We start from the raw sequence: 18,619 nt of genomic DNA on the forward strand, positions 1-18,619 counted from the left end.
TTGGACAAGCAGTCGCCTCTTCACCTTCCTCCAGGGCAAACGGGTTTTTTTCCTGTACACTGAAGTATGCGCATGCTCCGTTGGATGCTTGTGCGCATCCATGGAGAATTGGGGGGGGGAAAGGTTTTTGTGAGGGGACATGGGCGGGCGCCGGATGCCACCGGAAACGCGATCATACGCCCGCCCTTGCCCCGCGGTTTCCGGAAACTAGTACCTCCGAGGTACTAGTTTTTTGCCGCGTGTCTTCTGCGGGAAGCCTCGGTTGAGCCACGGGAGCACTACGCTTCCCAGATGTGCCGGTGAGATCGCGCCCAGAAAATCTGCCTATCTTCCATCTCTCTGGCGTGGCTAATGTTCCGTGTGACCACAGCCATACTGGCATACGTTCAGTGGAATTATATGTTGTACTATGTAATGTAATATTATATAATGTAAGATTCACTGTGGTACTAAAATCCAACTGAAAGTTTGAGCCCTGAAGAATCAATCCATGAAGTCTTGTGCACCATTTCCTCTGTGGTTTGGGTTAGTTTGATTGCTTGCTCATAAGAAATGTGTGTATGTATATGAGTGGTTTGAATTTGTAGAGTGGCACTGAAATAGTAATTATTCACTTCTTAGTTCAAAGCGCATGGCAGCTGCTTTGTGAATTGCTAGTTGCCAGATTTAACATGGATAATGAAAAAATGAATGTCATACTTTTTCCTGCATAGAGATGCAGAGAAAAGTAGGTATGATATCATGGATGCTGTTTAAGAGGTTCACAGTTAATATGGATGGATTTGTTAACTAACAGGAGCAGTAGCTGCTCTGTGTACTTTGTCATTTCAACAAAGCCTCAACATATGCACAACAACCAAATTGTCATTTTGTAGTATGTATGAGGCAACATCTCTCCGATTTCTGCCTTCCCCACTCTAGGCGGGGTGCTGCTTTCCACAGAATACCCTTCCTCTCACTCACTCATTTTGGCAGTGGCATTGCAAGGATTATATTACCAGTGTTCCCTCTAAGCTGACTTAGTGTGAGCTAGCTCACAGTTTTTTAGCCTCAGGCTCACATATTTTGTCTTAGCTCAGGAAGGATGGCTTCAGATGAAACTAATTTATGCAGTGACAAGGAAAGAGCTCCCTAAGATGGTGCTGAGGCAGCTGCTCTGACTTTTAATGCTATGCAAGTTATCTGCTAAAAAAAAAATTATGCAGTAGCCAAATCGCTCACTCACAACTTTAGTGCCAGTAGCTCACAAAGTAGAATTTTTGCTCAGAAGTCTCCACAGCTTAGAGGGAGCACTGCTTACATACATATCCTTTCTAAGAACAGAATCCCTGAGAAGCAGGGCTCTCAGAGCAGCAAGTGGCATGAAAAAGGGATGTTGTGAATAAATTGGTCAGCCTAGCAGCCACAGGAATGTTGTGGCACTTGTGTGGAGTGCAGATGAAGAAACAAATTGGTGCAGAGGGAAATTGGTAAAGGTAAAGGTTTCCCTTGCTCGAAAGCCAGTCGAGTCCGACTCTAGGGATGCGGTGCTCATCTCTGTTTCCAAGCCGAAGAGCCAGCGCTGTCCAAAGACATTTCCGTGGTCATGTGGCTGGCATGACTAGACGCCGAGGCGCATGGAACCCTGTTACCTTCCCACCGAAGTGGTACCTATTTATCTTTCATAATTATACAGCCCCAGCATGTTTCGCATGCAGCTTCTTCTGAGGGAATCTTTCAGATTCTTCTTAGTTCTGTTCCCATAAATACACTAGAACTTTTTCTTCACTTGTATGGAGTGGACATACAATGAACATTTTGGAGACTGTGGACCAAGGAGCCCAATTGCGCTGAATTTGCTGCTCAAAGCCAAGACTTTGTACACCACCAGTAACAATTACATTGCTCATCGAATCTTTATTATGTTCTATTCTGATAGCTAGTGGAACATTATTCTTACAAAGCAGATGGGTTGCTAAGAATCCTCAAAGATCCAGTTCCAAGTCCAAATTTTCAGCCTATGAATGGTGAGTATTTTTTTTGTTAATTGTAGAACGTGGATCCATTTATCATGTATATTTTTTCCTAACTGTATGACATTGCCTGTGACACAACGACCATGGATCATTCATCTATCACTTCAGTTCCTATGCCTTTTAGTTCCCATCAATGGAAGTTGATAACACTCATTGATAGCGTTCTGTGTGATGTCCGAATTATCCCTGAAAGCAGGGGTCGTTTCGTAGAAAAAGAGCTAGGGGAACTCATTAGCATAACTCATTAGCATATGCCACACCCCCTGACATCACCAGAAGTGTGTCATAAGGCCACACCCCCTGACATCACTGGAAGTGTGTCATAAGGCCACACACCCCGCCCCCAACGGTCCCGGCCGCCGTCGGCCTTGCAGCTCCACTGCCGAGCCCCATGAGGGGCCCAGCGGTGGACCTGCAAGGCCGGCGGGAGTGCAAGGAAGCCCCGTGAAGGCCCTCCCTGGCCCCAGGCAGGCAGGGGTGGGGAGAGGCAGGGAGGAAGCAACTTACCCTCCCTCTTCTCCTGCCTCCTCCTGGCTGAATGAGGGCCGGAAGCGGGGTGGCCGGAAGCAGGGGGCAGGGCTTCGTCATGTGTCCCGCCCCCCGTACCTCACCCGGGGGAACTGCGATCCCCTGCAATCCCCCCAAAAATGACCTCTGCCTGAAAGGCTGTTGCTTAAATAAGAAGCACAATCCTATACTGAACAAGCATGGCAGAGCTATCTTGGAGAAACTCTTGTAAATGTCATTATTGCTGTGATATGCTCATGTCCAGAGAGTAAGATAGCAAATGTAGTGCAAAATGTAGTTTATATCTGCTTGAACCATGGCTTCCTTTATAGAGTCAATCCATCTCATGTTGGGTCTTCCTCTATCCCTGCTACCTTCAGCTTTTCCTAGCATTATTTTCTTTTCCAGTGACTCTTTGTCTTCTCATAATGTGACCAAGGTACAATAGCCTCAGTTTAATCATTTTTGCTTCTAGCAAGAGTTCAGATTTGATCTAGAACTCATTTGTCTTATTTGGCAATCCACATAACTCCTGGTGGTAGAAGCAGATTTAATTTTTTGTAGTAATTATTATATGTCATTATCTTAGGCAGTTTTGATCTTGGACCCTGCCCACCTCTTCCTGGTCGTCTCCAGGTAAGAAAATGTACTGGTCAAAAGTGACAGTGACTGTTTTAATGACATAATGAGATTTTACAATAATCATACAATAGCATCATTCATTGTATAGACTATTTGCTCAGTCTTTAAAGATTATGGAATTTATTAAGGTTCAGTTGTTATTATGCTGAATTATTAATGCTCAAGACTGTAGTCATAAGAGCAGAGAATTAAAGTAAAGGTTATGGAGCAGCTAATTTGTGTGAAAATAACTACAGCAACGGCGTATGCCAAAGTAAATACTGGTTGTTTCACTTATATACAGGATATTGTATATTCTGTGTAAAATCATCCAAAACCATAGAATCATAGAATCATCCAAATTCCAAGCAAGGAAACAAATAAGTTCTACACTTGAAATAGGTAATTTAAAAAGTGGTTCTGCATATATATTTACTTTTCAATTATTACTACCTCTAAATTTAATTCGAACAGGGAATATAAATATGTTGACAAGGAATGTCATAGGCAAGGAAGGAAAACAGGAAACAAGAGAATGATCTAGGCTATGCTTAAATGGTATAGTGGCCAGGATGCTAATGAAAACCATTTGGAGAGGGATGGGAGAGCTGCAGATTAGAACACCAGGGTGCGAAATTATCCATCTTCACTGAAAAGTATTAAAGATTCCCATCTTACTTATTTTAGAAATGAAGGTATTAAAAGATTAACTTGACTTGTTTCCCTCTGAAGGAGGCACATGTAGTCTTAAAACTGAGTGCTGTTTTAAGACCCTGTTCAACAAATCTTACTTTTTCTCTTTCTTGCATGGGTGGTTGCTTGAAACACAGCTGTAAAGTGGTTTCCCATGTGGTTCTGGAAGTTTTCACTATGTCAGAATAAACTGTCACCAACTGCAGTTCGCGGTGGTATGTTGAAAGTGGCTGTAATTACATTGCTGCTCATGTGAAACAGTCTCTGTACTGTTGGGTTTGAAGCAACCACTCACACAGCTAATTGCTTGAATTGAGTCTGAAAGAGAAAAGGTTTCAAATAAATAAAAGATTCAGCTAAGTGCTGTATCACAAAATTGTCCTATTTAGGGCAAGCAGACTCAGAAACTATAGAGTTGGGTTTTTTAAATTAAAGGTGATGGCGACTTCTCCATTCAGTGGTCTGTTTTTCTTAGAAACCAATATCCTAGCATTAGACTAGGACTCCATAGACCTGGGTTCAAATTTCCATTCAGCCATGAAGCTTGCTAGGTGAGGCTGGGGCAGTCACTGTCAGCCTCATCTGTACCACAGGGTTAATGTGAGCCTAAAGTAGAGGATGGGAGAACCACATATGTTGTCCTGACAAAGGGCATGCTAAAATATGATAGATAAAATCTGTTTTTCTGAATACACACTCATAAGGACATTTGACTGACTTTTCTGTTGTCAAGTACATTCTGTTGTCAACAACATTAGCACAAGCACAGTAGGAACATTTGGAAAAAAAATTGCCCCAGATTAATTTTATTAAAACTGGAAAACTGATGTTTCACATCAGAAAGAAGGTACTAAAAATGTAGTGGACAAGATATGCTATACTTTAAAAAGCTGTTGTTAACTTTACATCCAGAGTTGAATCCATCAGGTTTTCCCACTAAATCTTGCCCACTTCTCCTCCTCGCTACAGTGCCCATCCCATATGACTTTTGTTTATGTAGGGCCCATGATCCTCAGCATAGCCCTTTTTGTTGGCCAAATATGACTCCCTCCTCCATTTTTCACCAATAGAAAAGCAAACTGGATCCTGCCTCCACCTGTTTTATATATTTTTAACATCATAATAGCCAACTGAAGATTACTTGTTTTGTCTGGCATACCCCCAAAGATGGATTTTGGCCTCCTTCTAATGTTGGTTGTTTAAGTGTTTTTAATTGAATTTCATATTTTTAATTGTATTTTATATTTTAATTGTATTTTAATTGTTTAAATGCTTTAATGTCTTTATGTTCACCACCTTGTGAACTCTGATTGTGTGGAAAATCAGCATTAGAATGTTTTAAATAAAATAATTGTTTCTTCAGTGGGCTCCTGCCTGTTCACAAGTGATTTGAAATCCAGTTTTAAGGAACTTTTCTCTTAGAGAAATGACAAGATTGTGTCTGAATAATAATGCTTAAATTATTAGTTGATGGCCCCCAATGCTCAGTAGAAATCACCTAAAAGTTTTAGGGTTTAGGACAGTGGGTGTTAGAGACTGGCAAGAAATGGTTTAAGGAAGAGTCAGTTCTGTTGTTAAAGGAAAGGGCTGGTACATGTGGGCTCTGGAAAAGATACAAAACAGCACTGTTGAGTTCAACTTTTGGAAACCAACCACTGTTGTAGAATATAGGCATGTGTTTATGAAATACTACTTTAACATTTCCTGATTCCCTTATTGATCCTTTTGATATCCTTTATGGTTTCTAGACTTTGTCAACAGGTGGAATTTTCTCCAGACTCAAATCATACACTTTCCCAAAGGCAGGAAGCAAGAAGGTGCATAAAATGTACTTCTGTAGGTTTATAAATGCGTGAAAGGACTTACCCTCACTTACATCTCTCTTTGATGGTTTAATGACTTTGTGCCTTGCTGCTAATCCTCTATGCACATTTGGCAACTTTCTTCAGCTTTTACTTTTGGCCTTAGTTGATAGAATTAACTCATGGCTAATACATAGCAAAAATAAAAGTGGTTACACTTTCTAGTATCTGTTCCTGATGTGTACTTACGTCGTTCCTGTGAATAATATATGCCAGAACATATACACAGAAGGGAATTGGGGGAAAAACCCAGATGAACTACTATTACATTGTACAGAGGAAGATCTAGTATGCCTGTATCATATGTGTCTTTTATTTTAAAATCTTTAAATAAGTTTAGTCAACTTTAAATATTATTAATTTGGGTGAATTATCTTCCTTCAAACAGAAAGAAGAATGTAATTGCTCTTGCTTCTTAAAAAGAAGCTGTCCTAGCCTTCTTTTCCCCTCAGTTGGGATAGTTGCTGTCTGCTGTGGTAGCTGGCCAGATCTGAAAACCAGCCCTCTCAGTCCACATTACTGATTTAGAAGAAGTAAAATGTCAGATGTTGGTACTCTTCAATGGGGGTAGTTTAATACGTTACCCATAAGCAGTGTTCCCTCTAAGCTGAGTTAGTGTGAGCTAGCTCACAGTTTTTAGCCTCCAGCTCACACATTTTTGTCTTAACTCAGGAAGGATGGCTCCAGAGCCAACTAAGTTATGCAGCAGCCAAATCACTTGCTAACAACTTTAGTGCCAGTAGCTCAAAAGTAGAATTTTTGCTCACAATACTCCACAGCTTAGAGGGAACATTGCTCATAAGTGATTGGTCCTTTTTTCAGCCACACATCACAGTGCAGAATGTAGAAGTGTGACCAGAAGCTCAAACAATGTAGATGTGCTGCTGGTTTTGATAGCTTTTCCCCCTAGTCTTTAAGGTGCCACTGGACATTTGTTTTATTTTGCTGTACCAGACTAACACAGCTACCCCTTTGCAATTCAGTTTTTGACCAGTCTACTGGCTACCATGTGAGGAACAGTGGTATCTTGTATTTTCTTCTTAAGAAAAATAAGAAACAATTTTTTTCATCTGTATTGAAGAAGTAAATTCTTGGTCTAGGAACTTAAGTTTTAAGAAAATATTGGTTTTTAATATCAATAAAGGCTTGCTGCACACTGTCTTTGCATGATAAAGAAGTCTAATTGGTAAGGGAAGGGAAATTGGTAGATGAATAGCAAGTAGATAAGCTTTGGAACAGAATTTATGCTCACTGGGATCATTTTTCTCTGCAGTGAAAAGGTAGGAAATAATTTGTTTTACCACCAAGTAGTACTCTGCCTTTAGAGGCATGTAGGCATGTTAATGCGGCTAGCACAAACCTTTGCTAAAAATATTTTCTTTTGCCATGTGAGTTTTGGGGCCATGTACTACAAAGCAGGCAAGCATGATGCATAATTTATAGAGCTGTCCAGTGATGTTAAACCGAGCAGAGAAGAAGTCTCCTGTGGCTTCAAAGCCTTCTGCCACAGTCAGCAAGAATTTCCATTCTCAGTTGGTGTGACTCTAGCAGAATGCCATAGCAAGAATTGCAATTCAGAATTCTGATTCCCCCCCCCTCTCATTAACTGGGGCTTTTAGCACCGACCAGTTTTGTATTTATTTAGCAGCACAGAAGTTAGGTTCACTAAAAATTCTGATCTTAGCAATTTTACCTGCAGTCCTTCACTACTCTGAGAAGACAAGCAAATGCTGTTGCATAAGAACTGTCACTCAACTCAAACCCAGAAAGCTTTACTGAAGTCACCTAATTCTTTGTTATGGAAAAGTTTAGTAAATAGCATTAGAATCTGGAGACTGATAGTGAGATCCTGAACAGAGTTATACCTTTCTCTGTTGCATTCAACAGGCTTAACAGGCTGTTTAAGATTACACTGTGAATATATCAAACAGTGTAATTAAATGCATATCTAATGCTTTATGGGCTGTACAGGAATTTCTACATAACCCCAGGACAAAGTAAAACATAATCTCTCTCTCTCCCTCCCTCCTCAGACTGAGCCCTTTTGGTGGTTTATGATAATTCAAAGCTTAACTTTCACCATGTCATAAAAATCCTGGTCATCCTAAACCTGTTTGACACTTATTTTGTAATTTCTTATAAAGCTTTTATGCCATGCAAATTTAACAACTGCTTTGAAGAAAGTTGGCTATGGACGAGCCTCTTTTGTGTCTAGAAAGGATACCCCCCCTATTTTGTGTTAGAACACTTAAAAAAAATTATAATAAAAGAGCCAGCGTGGTGTAGTGGTTACAAGTGGTAGATTCTAATCTGGAGAACTTGGTTTGATTCCCCACTCCTTCACATGAAGCATGCTAGATGACTAGGGCCACCAGACCCCCAGACCAGGCGGCAGTTTACCTGCTTTTTTGGGCTTCAACCTGCTGTCTGGCCCCCAAACCTGAACACCCGCAGCCACCCCTCTTCCCTTCTCTCTTGAGAGTTTTAAAGGGCCCTCCAGCTTTCAGCTTTTTAAATTTTGCAGAGGGGAGGGAGAGGCATGGCTGGAGGCACATGGGGCCCTGCCAACTGAAGCACTTAGAGCATCCCTTTAAATGCTTTTGGCCAGTGGGGACTGGCCCCGTGCACCCGGTCTCCAGGCTGCAATGCCACTTGGAGATTGCGCGTGGGGCCCCACCGGCTGGACTGTTGCTTGGAGTTCCAACATGCAACCAGTGGCTGCCCCTCTCCCTCCCCTCTTGCAGGATTTAAAGGGCCCTCCACTTGATTGGCAGGCCCTTTAAATCTTGCAGGAGGTTAGGGAGAGGGGTGGCCACCGGTGATTGTTCTTGGGGGCGGGGCTTGGAGTGGGATGTCTCCGATGTGACATCATTGCATTGGGGATGCCCCACCCCCTTTGGGAACACCCCCCAAAGTCCCCCACCAGGGACAAAATTGGACCTGGCAACCCTATAGATGACCTTGGGCCTGCCACAGTTCTCACGGAACTATTTCACCCCACCTACCTCACAAGGTGCCTGTTGTGGGAAGAGGAAGGGAAGACAATTGTAAGCCACTTTGAGACTTCTTCCTCATATTAAGAAAACTGTAATGATATTCAAGGCGACCTCATTACACTTTGCTGCCCCAAGAATTTATTTTTTTATTTTTTTATTATCAAATTTATACCCCGCAAAGCGGGCTCAGGGCGGCTTCCATAAAAACATAAATACATTAAAATTACACAAATATTTAACCACACAAATAAAAACAATATAAATACAAAGTGCTGACGGCAGTTAAAAATTAACCTAGATGGTATATTGTCAGAGTAAATTTCCACTGCCCAGATGTTCCATGATGTTTCTGCTCATAATCAGTTGGATGTTAAAACCACAGACCAGAGCTCTGCAGTAACGGCCTGCAGTAGCGGCTTGCAGTAGCGGCGGCCCCTAATTAAATGCTTGGCGGAAGAGCTCCGTCTTGTAGGAGTATGGTAAGAGATGCATGTTTCTTCCCACCCCACCCCTCAACATATGTTGCTAACTTGGAGCTGGATGGCAGCAGCAGGAGTTGGTGGAGGAGACTGCAGCTTGTCTTGGAGCCTGGCAGCTCTATAAGTGTGTGTAGGGGAGGGGTGTTGGCCTCCTACTGTGCTGTCCATGTTGGTTTCAAGGTAAGCTGCAGAGATCTCCTGAAAAGTGATGGCTGATTCAAGCCATGTTCTTTGCCTCCTCCTGTTTGCCATCCTCTGCTTGTTTGTCACTTCTTGATTTCTGTCTGCCAGCAATAATAGCCCGAATGCTTAGAGATCATGCAGGAGAATGATGTGTGCAGGTTTCTTGGTTCACTTCCATTCATATCTTTGCTGTCAACAATTGATAGAATACAGTGAGTTTCTCTTTTCCTAATGAATTCTAACAAGCAGGGCTTTTTTTGGAAAAAGAGGTGCCGGAACTCTCAAGAGGGAAATGACGTTTTCAGTGTGTATACTGAAAACTCATGAACTTTTAAACATTTTTTAAAGAATTTTGTCAAAGAGGTTCTGGAACTCCATTCCAGTTCGTTCCCCCAGGAAAAAAGCCCTGCTAACAAGCCTTAATATTAAAATTATTTCACAGGGCTTTTAGTCTGGCTCAAGGTAACTTAAGCTAAAATCCTAAGGACACTTTCCTGGGAATAAGCCCCAATCAATTCTGGGTAGATTCAGGTTGGGTAGCCATGTTGGTCTGAAGCAACAGAACAAAGTCTGAGTCCAGCGGCACGTTTAAGACCAACAAAGTTTTATTTTAGGTATCTGAAGAAGTGTGCGTGCACACGAAAGCTTATACCTGGAATTAAACAGTGTTGGTCTTAAAGGTGCCCCACTGGACTCAAACTTTGTTCTGCTACTTCTGGGTAGACATGTTTAGGATTGTGTAACAGGACTAAATCTTCCTTCAGATTCTCTTGGTGAGGAGAAGATCATGGCTGTGGACAAAACGCAGGTGTCTATACTTTCTCTCTCCAAACTTCAATGCCTTGGTTTGAGCAGGAGAAAACATACATGTCAGTCGCAGAAAGCATGTGCATGTGTATTACTAAACTTTAAAATATATGGCACCACCACTGTCTATGAAACCATTAAAGCCATACTTCTATGCACTTTACATATGACATGCAAGAAATATATTCATACACTTTTTATAAAAGATGCCATTTATGTGTATTTTGTACTCTGGTATCAGTACACATTTCAGCTTTTTATGTATAAGTAACTGTTTTAGGATTATATAGTAAACCTTACTGAGATCATAAATATATCTCTTTAGAAATATGTTCCACTAATATTAATTCCTTTTTTGAGCAAATATCTTTAGTTTTCTTTTTTCCTCTTTAGAAAAAGGAAAAATGTATTTGACTGATAATTTTCCTCCCCCAACTGTGGCTGCTTTTCAATATCAAAGATCTAAACAGTGGCTTCCCATATTATACAGTAGTCACCAGGAATTTTTCTTCTTCATTGGTTCCTAACCAATGCTGTTAAGAGATGTGGGACAATAAGCCTGACAAGAGCTAAATGAATCAGTGACCCCAAAGTTCTTTTAAAACCCCCAGCTGCAAGTTTAATTTTTTCAGTGTATGTTGGGCAAATATTCTATTCCAAGCCATTTAAAGTAGAGTTTATACACAGTTAAATCTGCCGTGAAACAGTTTACCAAGATAAAGCCCCAAAATATGTTTGCTTTAAAATAAGCTTAAATTTGATTTCCATATGTCAATTTTATCTCTACACTAGTGATAACATAACAAGAAAAGTCAAAGCTCAATGGAATATCGAGTTGCCTCCCACCAGCAGCCCTCAATACCCACCATTTCTTGATAATGCAAAAATCACTCTTCTGACAGTGATGTGATGTCATTTCCGGGGTGAACCCTGGCATTATGTCACTCTAGCATTCAGCAGAAACGCTGTATGGTAAAACCATAGAGTTTCCACTGTATCCTAGGGTTGAGTGATATCACTTCCAGGTTCACCCCAGAAATGATGTCACACAGTTGATGCAATGGCACCCCCCATGTCCCTGTTTCCTGTAACCTGCTGGGTATCATCCACCAGTTGGCAACCCTAGTGGAAGAGCACATGCTTTATATACAGATGGGCCAAGGTTCAATCACTGACATTTCCAAGATATTTTATTTATCTAATTTTTAACCCACCTTCCCCTGCACAACAGGCTCAGAGTGGGTTACAACACGATTAAAACATACAACATAATTGAAATATAATACAACCTTAAAATATATAAAATTATTAATTAATCAATTCATAAAACATTTTTAAAACACTGCTAAAACATTTGATGGGGTCTGCTGTGCAATTAAAGTTCCAAGGGATTCAGATTGCGGGTAGCTGTAGATGGAACAATGCAGAGCAAATGGGTGGGTAAGAAAGTCAGCCATGGTGGAATAAATTTGGGCAGAGCAGGGGAGGCCAGTATAGATGAATTGCCGCTGCCTTAGCCATAAACCTAGATAAGCCAGCATGCACAAGATAATTCATGTTAAGTAGCCTTTAAGATTTTTGTTTAGGTAGGAACACAAACTGATTGACTTAATAGAGAATGTGGCCTACTGCTGTAATTTCAAGTAGTGTTAAATATGTAAATTTGGTTCCAGGTCACCATTCCAAAGTCCATGAAGTTTGGGGGACCGGACTATATGATGCATAAATCCTAAAGAGAAGCATAAAAATATAGAACAGATTGAAAACAAAATATTAATTAGCTTCAGTAAAAGATTGATAAAGGATTTGGAAATAAGGTCATTATTTCAAGAGAGTTATAATTTGATACAAAGCCATTTGTTAATTCCTTCGTAAGACAATGCTCTGCAGTACTTGCAGAATTCTTTTATGCTTTAGCAGTGTGTGTTTGGCTGGCATATTTACACAAGAAATAACCTGAGGATTTAGGTAAGCTTTGCTCCCTTTCTTGTGTGTTAATCCTTGCCTACATCTCTCACTGCTTAATTTATGTTTTAGAATCCCCAAATAACACTTACAATGCACTAAGACAAAATTCTGTTTGTGTGCTATAGTTACCTGTACCAAACCGTGCCTACAATGACGATACTGCCGTGCCTACAACATCTAACACTTACGAACTCTCACAAGCAAGGACAGGTATCTGGTTAAAAACTGTTATTCTGTAGAAGATGCTGCTCGTCTGTTAGTGGACTCATTTTGTGTCTTTCACTAGATGTTAAAGTCTCACTTGCCCTCACACTGTCTCATCTAATCATTTGGAAAGTGAAAGTTCTGTTTTCTTTTTTTCTCCTTACAATTGTGTATACTGTTCCTTGGGAAACCTACCATCCCAGTTTGGTGACTTGAGGTAGACTTTGATTTGCTTTATGTCTAGCTGATATTATGAAGTTTTCCTTCCATTATATAGTTAGTTATATCTTAAACCCCTTTTATTTGAATCTCAAAATTTGGCTGTGTCCCCAGTTTTAAGGCCTAAAGAATTATCTCTGCCAGATTCCGTTGTCCCAAAAAGTTTGTCTGCTGCATCCCAGGCAGACCCCCATGACAATCCAGTTGCTTTAATACCTACCAGGCATTTTTGATGGGGTAAATGACATGGTTGGGGAGGAACTTAAGCACCCTTCCTCAGCATGGTAGCACTGATTCATAACAAATCCCTTCTTCATCTTTTTATGGCAAAATAGCATTATTGGGAATTCTGATATTATTATTTAACATGGCATGTCATTTGGCCTTCAGGTATCCTTGTTTTAGAAACTACAAGTTTAAATTAGACATGCATCCATCTGTGGATGTTTGCCGTCAGCAGGATGTTACATATAGATGTGAATTTCCAATGTTAAGTGCACACACAAACCAGCTTGTATAAAGTTTGGCCATCCAGCTATCAATGAATAAACACTTATTTCCTGACAAAAAGTAAACTGGATAGAACGGGACAGAAAGTGGTTGTCTATAACAGTGGAACTCAGAAATCAATTGGCTTGGCAGCATATAAAAGTGTTCGTTTATTCTAAAAATATATATACCACCTTTCTGCCCAAAACCAGGGCCACCAAGGTGGCTTAACAAAAGCAGACCATTATCATGCATCATAAAATCAATTAAAACTAAAATTAAAACATACATTAAAAACAGCAATTAAAACATAGAGAAGGAAGGAGTGGTCACTAACAAAAAAGGCTTCACCTGCCAGTGGAAGACAGTGATAGGAGGGGACAGACGATTGTTGAAGGGAAAGGGAGTTCTGCAATGTTGATGCCACAACCTAGAGGGCCCTCTGTCATGTTGCCACCTGCCTAAACTCAGAAGGAAGGAACACCTAAAGAAGGACCTCAGAAGATGACTGTATAGTGGTCAGGAAGCTTCATATGGGAGTAGGTGGTCCTTAAAGTATGCTTGGCCCAAATGATGTAGGGCTTTAAAGGTCATTATGAGTTCCTTGAATTAGGCTCAGAAACCAATTGGGAGCCAGTGAGAGTTTGCCGAATTTCCATTGAAAAGTTAGTTACTGCAGATCAGGTTTGGTTAAAGAAGGCAGTTTTGGTGTTCTCCCAAATGGGCACATTGGGAGAAGACCAGCCAACATCTTTTGATGATCTGCAATTAGTTGCTTTGTCAAGGTTACCAAGGCCTTTTAAAATTCCAAACCACAGAACAATCTTGTAAATTCTGACCTTTCTAAGACCTCTTTCTCTGCCTATACACATGGCAACATCTAACTAATCGCTGTTGTGCTGTGGTGATAGCTTCCTTCCTATGATGGCAGACAAGAGTTAGGTATCCCTTGAAGAAGGCCTTGAAGAAAAATCATAATCAGCTATAACTGTCCACTACAAATGGTTAAATAGAAAACAAAGCTAGTTCTAGATTATTGCTTTCTGTCAGTTAATTGGATATGTTAGAAAATTTGTCTACCAGATTTCACATAGGTACACAAGTAGTCCAAAATTATAATTTAGGAACCATCTTCTTTTTTTTTGCTCCTGCTGCTAAGTATTTAACATTTTCTACTTAACACTAGTGATATGCTAGTCACTAGAAGAGACACAGTCTCTGTTCAGAAAAGGTAACATATACATTGAATGGCCATCAAAGCAGCAAGTGAAGAGGAATGCCAAGATGGGCTAGGAGGGCACTTAGATAATAATAGGAATGTAACTAAAGTAAAGGTGGAAAACATCAGAAAAGCCTGGAGATGGGATGGGAGGGGCTTGCCAAATTGTGTGTGAGGGTGCTAGTATAAGATAGTGTATTGCAGAAGGCATGGAGACAGGAGCTGCAGAAAGAAACAGCCAACATTTAGTAGTTCTTATCTTAGAGCTAATGGGACTAGTATGAGAACAGATTACAAAAATGTGTGACAGTAAATGTGTTCTCCTGTTCAATGTATAGGCTATCAGAGGGAAGCTTTACCCATGGACACTGCAGTCTATGAAAGTCCATATGCCGACCCAGAAGAGATGAAAGCTAAAAATGTCACTCTTGACAGAAATTTACTGACTCTGGAAGACCAGGAACTCGGCTCTGGTAACTTTGGTACTGTAAAAAAAGGCACCTATGAAATGAGAAAGTAAGTTGAAAATGGTGATAGGCTGTAATCTTGTACTTCCATCCTAAATATTCTTCCCATAGAACCCCTTCATATTACACGTTTGAAACCCACACCAATCGGATTTGCTGTTTAAAAAGCCTCTGTCCTGGAACCATATTCCATGCGTGCACATTCAGAAATAAGTCACACTGAATTCAGTAGGGTTTGCAGGATATAACTCTGCTTAGGACAGCACTTTTAATCTGTCAGCTTCTTAGAATACCCTTCCCTTGGATGGGTATGTTTTCTTCTTTGTTTGTCTGTTTTTGTATACTATCAGACTTGCTTTCATTACCATGGTTTTGGGATAACGATCTTGGTGCAGAACATAGAAGAGAGATCTATTGCATACGTAAAGGATTATGAAACTTGGCTAAACTGTCCATTGTGCTGGTGAGGGCTATTGGGGTAACAAGATCGGCAAGCCCCATACTATACCATGCAAGGTGACAGGACAGTGTGGGTCTGCCCTGGTGCACCTCATCCCTGCGCCACATGGTACTGGAATTGTGTCTGCCCTGGTTCCCAAGAAACTGCTGATCTGCCCCGGTTCCCAAGAAACTGCTGATAATGGCCGGGATTGATGACCTCTGCCAGGGGCTGCACTGCCACCCTGGGCAACTTTGCTAACGCCACCTTTGATGCCATCTCCAAGACCTGCAGTTACCCGACACCTTACTTTTGGAAGGAGACTGTGTTCACCAAGTCTCCTTACCAGGAGTTCACTGACCATCTGGCCAAGACCCACACCACCAGAGTCTCTGTCCAGAAGACCCAGGCAGCTGCCGTGGCAACCACCTACAGGAAATAAAAAATGATTTAAAAAAGGATTATGAAACTTTTGGCAAGGAAAGGAAGTAGCATACTTTCTTGTTCCGAATTTGTGCCTTCTTGATGTTCTATGCAGTTGGGGGGGGAATATTCCCTGTATTTCCCCCCCTTTTCTCTTATGGAAGAGTACAGTAAGTGTGGTACGGTACCTAAGATTAGCTCTAGGAAGTGTAGCCTGTCTTTTGAAATGGCCACCTTAGGGACCTACTCCAGGCCCAACTGCATTGACAGTGAGGGATAGATTAGTGATAGGGGGGGAGGGGAGGAAGCAAAAGTAGAACTGGAGCTGGGATTGGGGAGGATTCCTCCTGCAGTATGAATGACTAAATAGCAGGGGGACATTTTAAAAGGACATCTGAACTTCTCACCCCTACCTCTTTTGCTATGGGCTCCACTGTCCTCTTAAAACTTTCTCGGAGGGGAGGCTTCTCCCCTTCCACCAACTCAAGAAAGACTGACTGGCTGAGAGTGAGAGAGAGACACAGTGAGAGAGACAGAGATAATGGGTGGGGGAAGAGGGGAGGAAGCAACAGCAGAACTGGAGCTGGGATTGGGGAGGAGTCCTTGCTGCCACTCACCCATCTCCAATGCTGTTTTGCCTGCAGTATGAATGGCTAAATAGCAGCGAGAAGTTTTAAAAGGACATCTGCGCCTGCAGCTGGAAAGCCTTGCAAGCAGGAGAGAAGGATTGTTCGCACCCCAATCTCTGTAGCTGCGGTCTCAGCTGTCCTTTAAAACCATTATCTCTGGCTTCTAACTGCCTCTCCACTCCCACCAGCTTGGGCAATGCTTCTTCCCCCTGCTTCTCTCCTGACTGACTAGAAGCCAGAGGAAAGTTACAAAAGGACAGCTGAGGTGTCATTAATGGATGGGTGGGCACAGTGACTTAGAGGTAGGGGGCAGGTGGAGAGGAGGCGGAATTTCCTCCAAACAGTGTCAGTTTGTACATATCACCTTTTAAAACATTCCTTAGCAACCCTTACAGACAAATAAACTGTCAAAGTTAGCTATGGTGCTGTGGGTCAATGTGGACTATTCTCATGCTGAAGAAGACTGGTGCCTTGTGACCACATAATTCTCCACAGCAAGGTGAGAGTCTGAATAAGCAAAGGTGCCTCAGGCTGATCCATTGATAAACCAATGGCCATTTAAATAGCTGCTTTTGGCAAGGGCACTCAGAAGAATAGTGGTCCAGGACACCTGTAGCACCTCAAGACCTGCAATGCCCAGTAAGGTAATCTTTGAAATCTCACCTCACATAAATGAAGTGATTGTAATTCCCAGGCAAACTCCTCTTTGAAGCCATCTTCAGTCAGCTAGCTGACTATGCACAAGGGAACTGAGCAAAGCTAGATGGCTCTCATTCCAGTGTTCAATAAAGAAAAGGAGGGAAACAAAAGGGAAAAGTGGGCTCCCTTAAGAGGACAACACTCAGAACAATTAAAAGAATCTCTGCCTTTTTTGTCAAAAGCAACAATCCCTCATCAGTACCATACAGAACAATACAATGCAAAAATTACCTCACAAGAATATCCAAAAAGCTGATAAATCGATTGCTGTAAGAAAGCCATTTAAACAGTAATTAACTATACTATGCAAAATACATTAATAACATTTTGTTGTGGGTCTCCACTTGTAATTACAATTCCTGGAAATTATTTGCAGGGGTAAGAAGACAGTGGCTGTGAAAATTCTTAAGAATGAAGGTAATGATCCAGCCTTAAAGGATGAACTTCTAAGAGAAGCAAATGTAATGCAGCAACTGGATAACCCATATATAGTTCGGATGATAGGTATATGTGAAGCTGAGTCTTGGATGCTGGTAATGGAAATGGCTGAACTTGGCCCCTTGAATAAATATTTGATAAAACACCGGTAAGTTGACCTTCATTATCTTTCCTTAAATTTTTCAACTTTAATAAACAAAATATATATTATGTAGATTAATATTCTAAATGAACTCTACAGGTAAGTAACGTGGGTGATATATGAAACATCTATTGTACTGTTCCGACAAGCGTTTTAATAGTTCTGGCCACACTGACCATTCCACACAAGCACTAGCACTTTATAACAGATGGCCACCACATTCTAATTTTAATAAGCTGTATTTATGATATTGTATTGTATGGTTTTAGACGTGATAATTGGTATTAACTGTATACTGGTTTTTAAGTACTGTAAGCCACCCTGAGCCACCTTGGCGGGAGGGCGAGGTAAAAGTCCAGCAAACAAACAAATAAAGAAATAAGCACTTAATAAATTGATGTTTTCTCAAATTTTGTTGCTCAGCTTGCTTTAAGAGAACCTTTCTTATACAAAACATTCTATTCTATAAAATTCAGTAACACTTCTGAAGTTATTCCTCTTCATGAAACTTAAATGTGCTATCAGAGTACATGGAGGAAGGTTGGGTTATTTGGAAAGGGGCACACAGTTAGGTACTTGACTTTTAAGACCTGTCTTTGGACACTGTTCATTTTTGCAACCTGATTGCCCACCCCAAGTCTTCAACCTTGCCAGGGACCCATCTTCTTGTGTTCAGTAATTTACAACTGTATTACCTACATAAACATCCTTTCTATGTAGAAAACTGTATGAAGTCTTCCACGTGGGTTATCTGCTCTGAGGTCAATGCTTTTGGGAAGTTTTTTCTCTTGTTTTATTTCAGCATTGTGGTGTATTTGTACACCTCTGTGGGTTTCCCTGGCTTTTCTCCATTCTTTCTCAAATGTGTTTTGCGCTGAAGTTTTGGGGAAGATCAGTCTTCCAGGAAGGAGTAGCCCCTTTATATTTGCAAAAAATCAAACAAACTTGCTGCAGCTGCCAAATCAGCTGCCAAGAATCATTTAGGTCTCATCTAAGTTGGTGTTTTGGTAATCTGCTGGATCTTGGCGCTGCTGCAGTTTGTTGGATGTCAAAAGTAGTTTGTCATGAGCCAGCTGACAGGGTGGCTAAAGGTTTGTCAGTTGGGGCCAGCTTTAGTGAA

The 18,619-nt window shown here is 41.1% G+C and overlaps 1 protein-coding gene across 1 annotated transcript in view; it reads left to right on the top strand.

Moving 5' to 3' along the window:
• The window catches only part of SYK (spleen tyrosine kinase), a 66,098-nt gene that overhangs the window by 38,224 nt on the left and 9,255 nt on the right, over positions 1 to 18,619 (top strand). Inside the window, exons 5-10 of the mRNA XM_015409100.1 lie at positions 1,919 to 2,006; positions 3,112 to 3,158; positions 5,585 to 5,653; positions 12,257 to 12,341; positions 14,601 to 14,778; positions 17,296 to 17,505. Coding sequence (XP_015264586.1) covers positions 1,919 to 2,006; positions 3,112 to 3,158; positions 5,585 to 5,653; positions 12,257 to 12,341; positions 14,601 to 14,778; positions 17,296 to 17,505 — 677 coding nt within the window. The remainder of the gene's footprint in view (positions 1 to 1,918; positions 2,007 to 3,111; positions 3,159 to 5,584; positions 5,654 to 12,256; positions 12,342 to 14,600; positions 14,779 to 17,295; positions 17,506 to 18,619) is intronic.

Source organism: Gekko japonicus, unplaced genomic scaffold (assembly GCF_001447785.1).
Source record: "Gekko japonicus isolate JY-2015 unplaced genomic scaffold, Gekko_japonicus_V1.1 scaffold71, whole genome shotgun sequence".
In the NCBI taxonomy this organism is placed as follows: Eukaryota; Metazoa; Chordata; class Lepidosauria; order Squamata; family Gekkonidae; genus Gekko; species Gekko japonicus.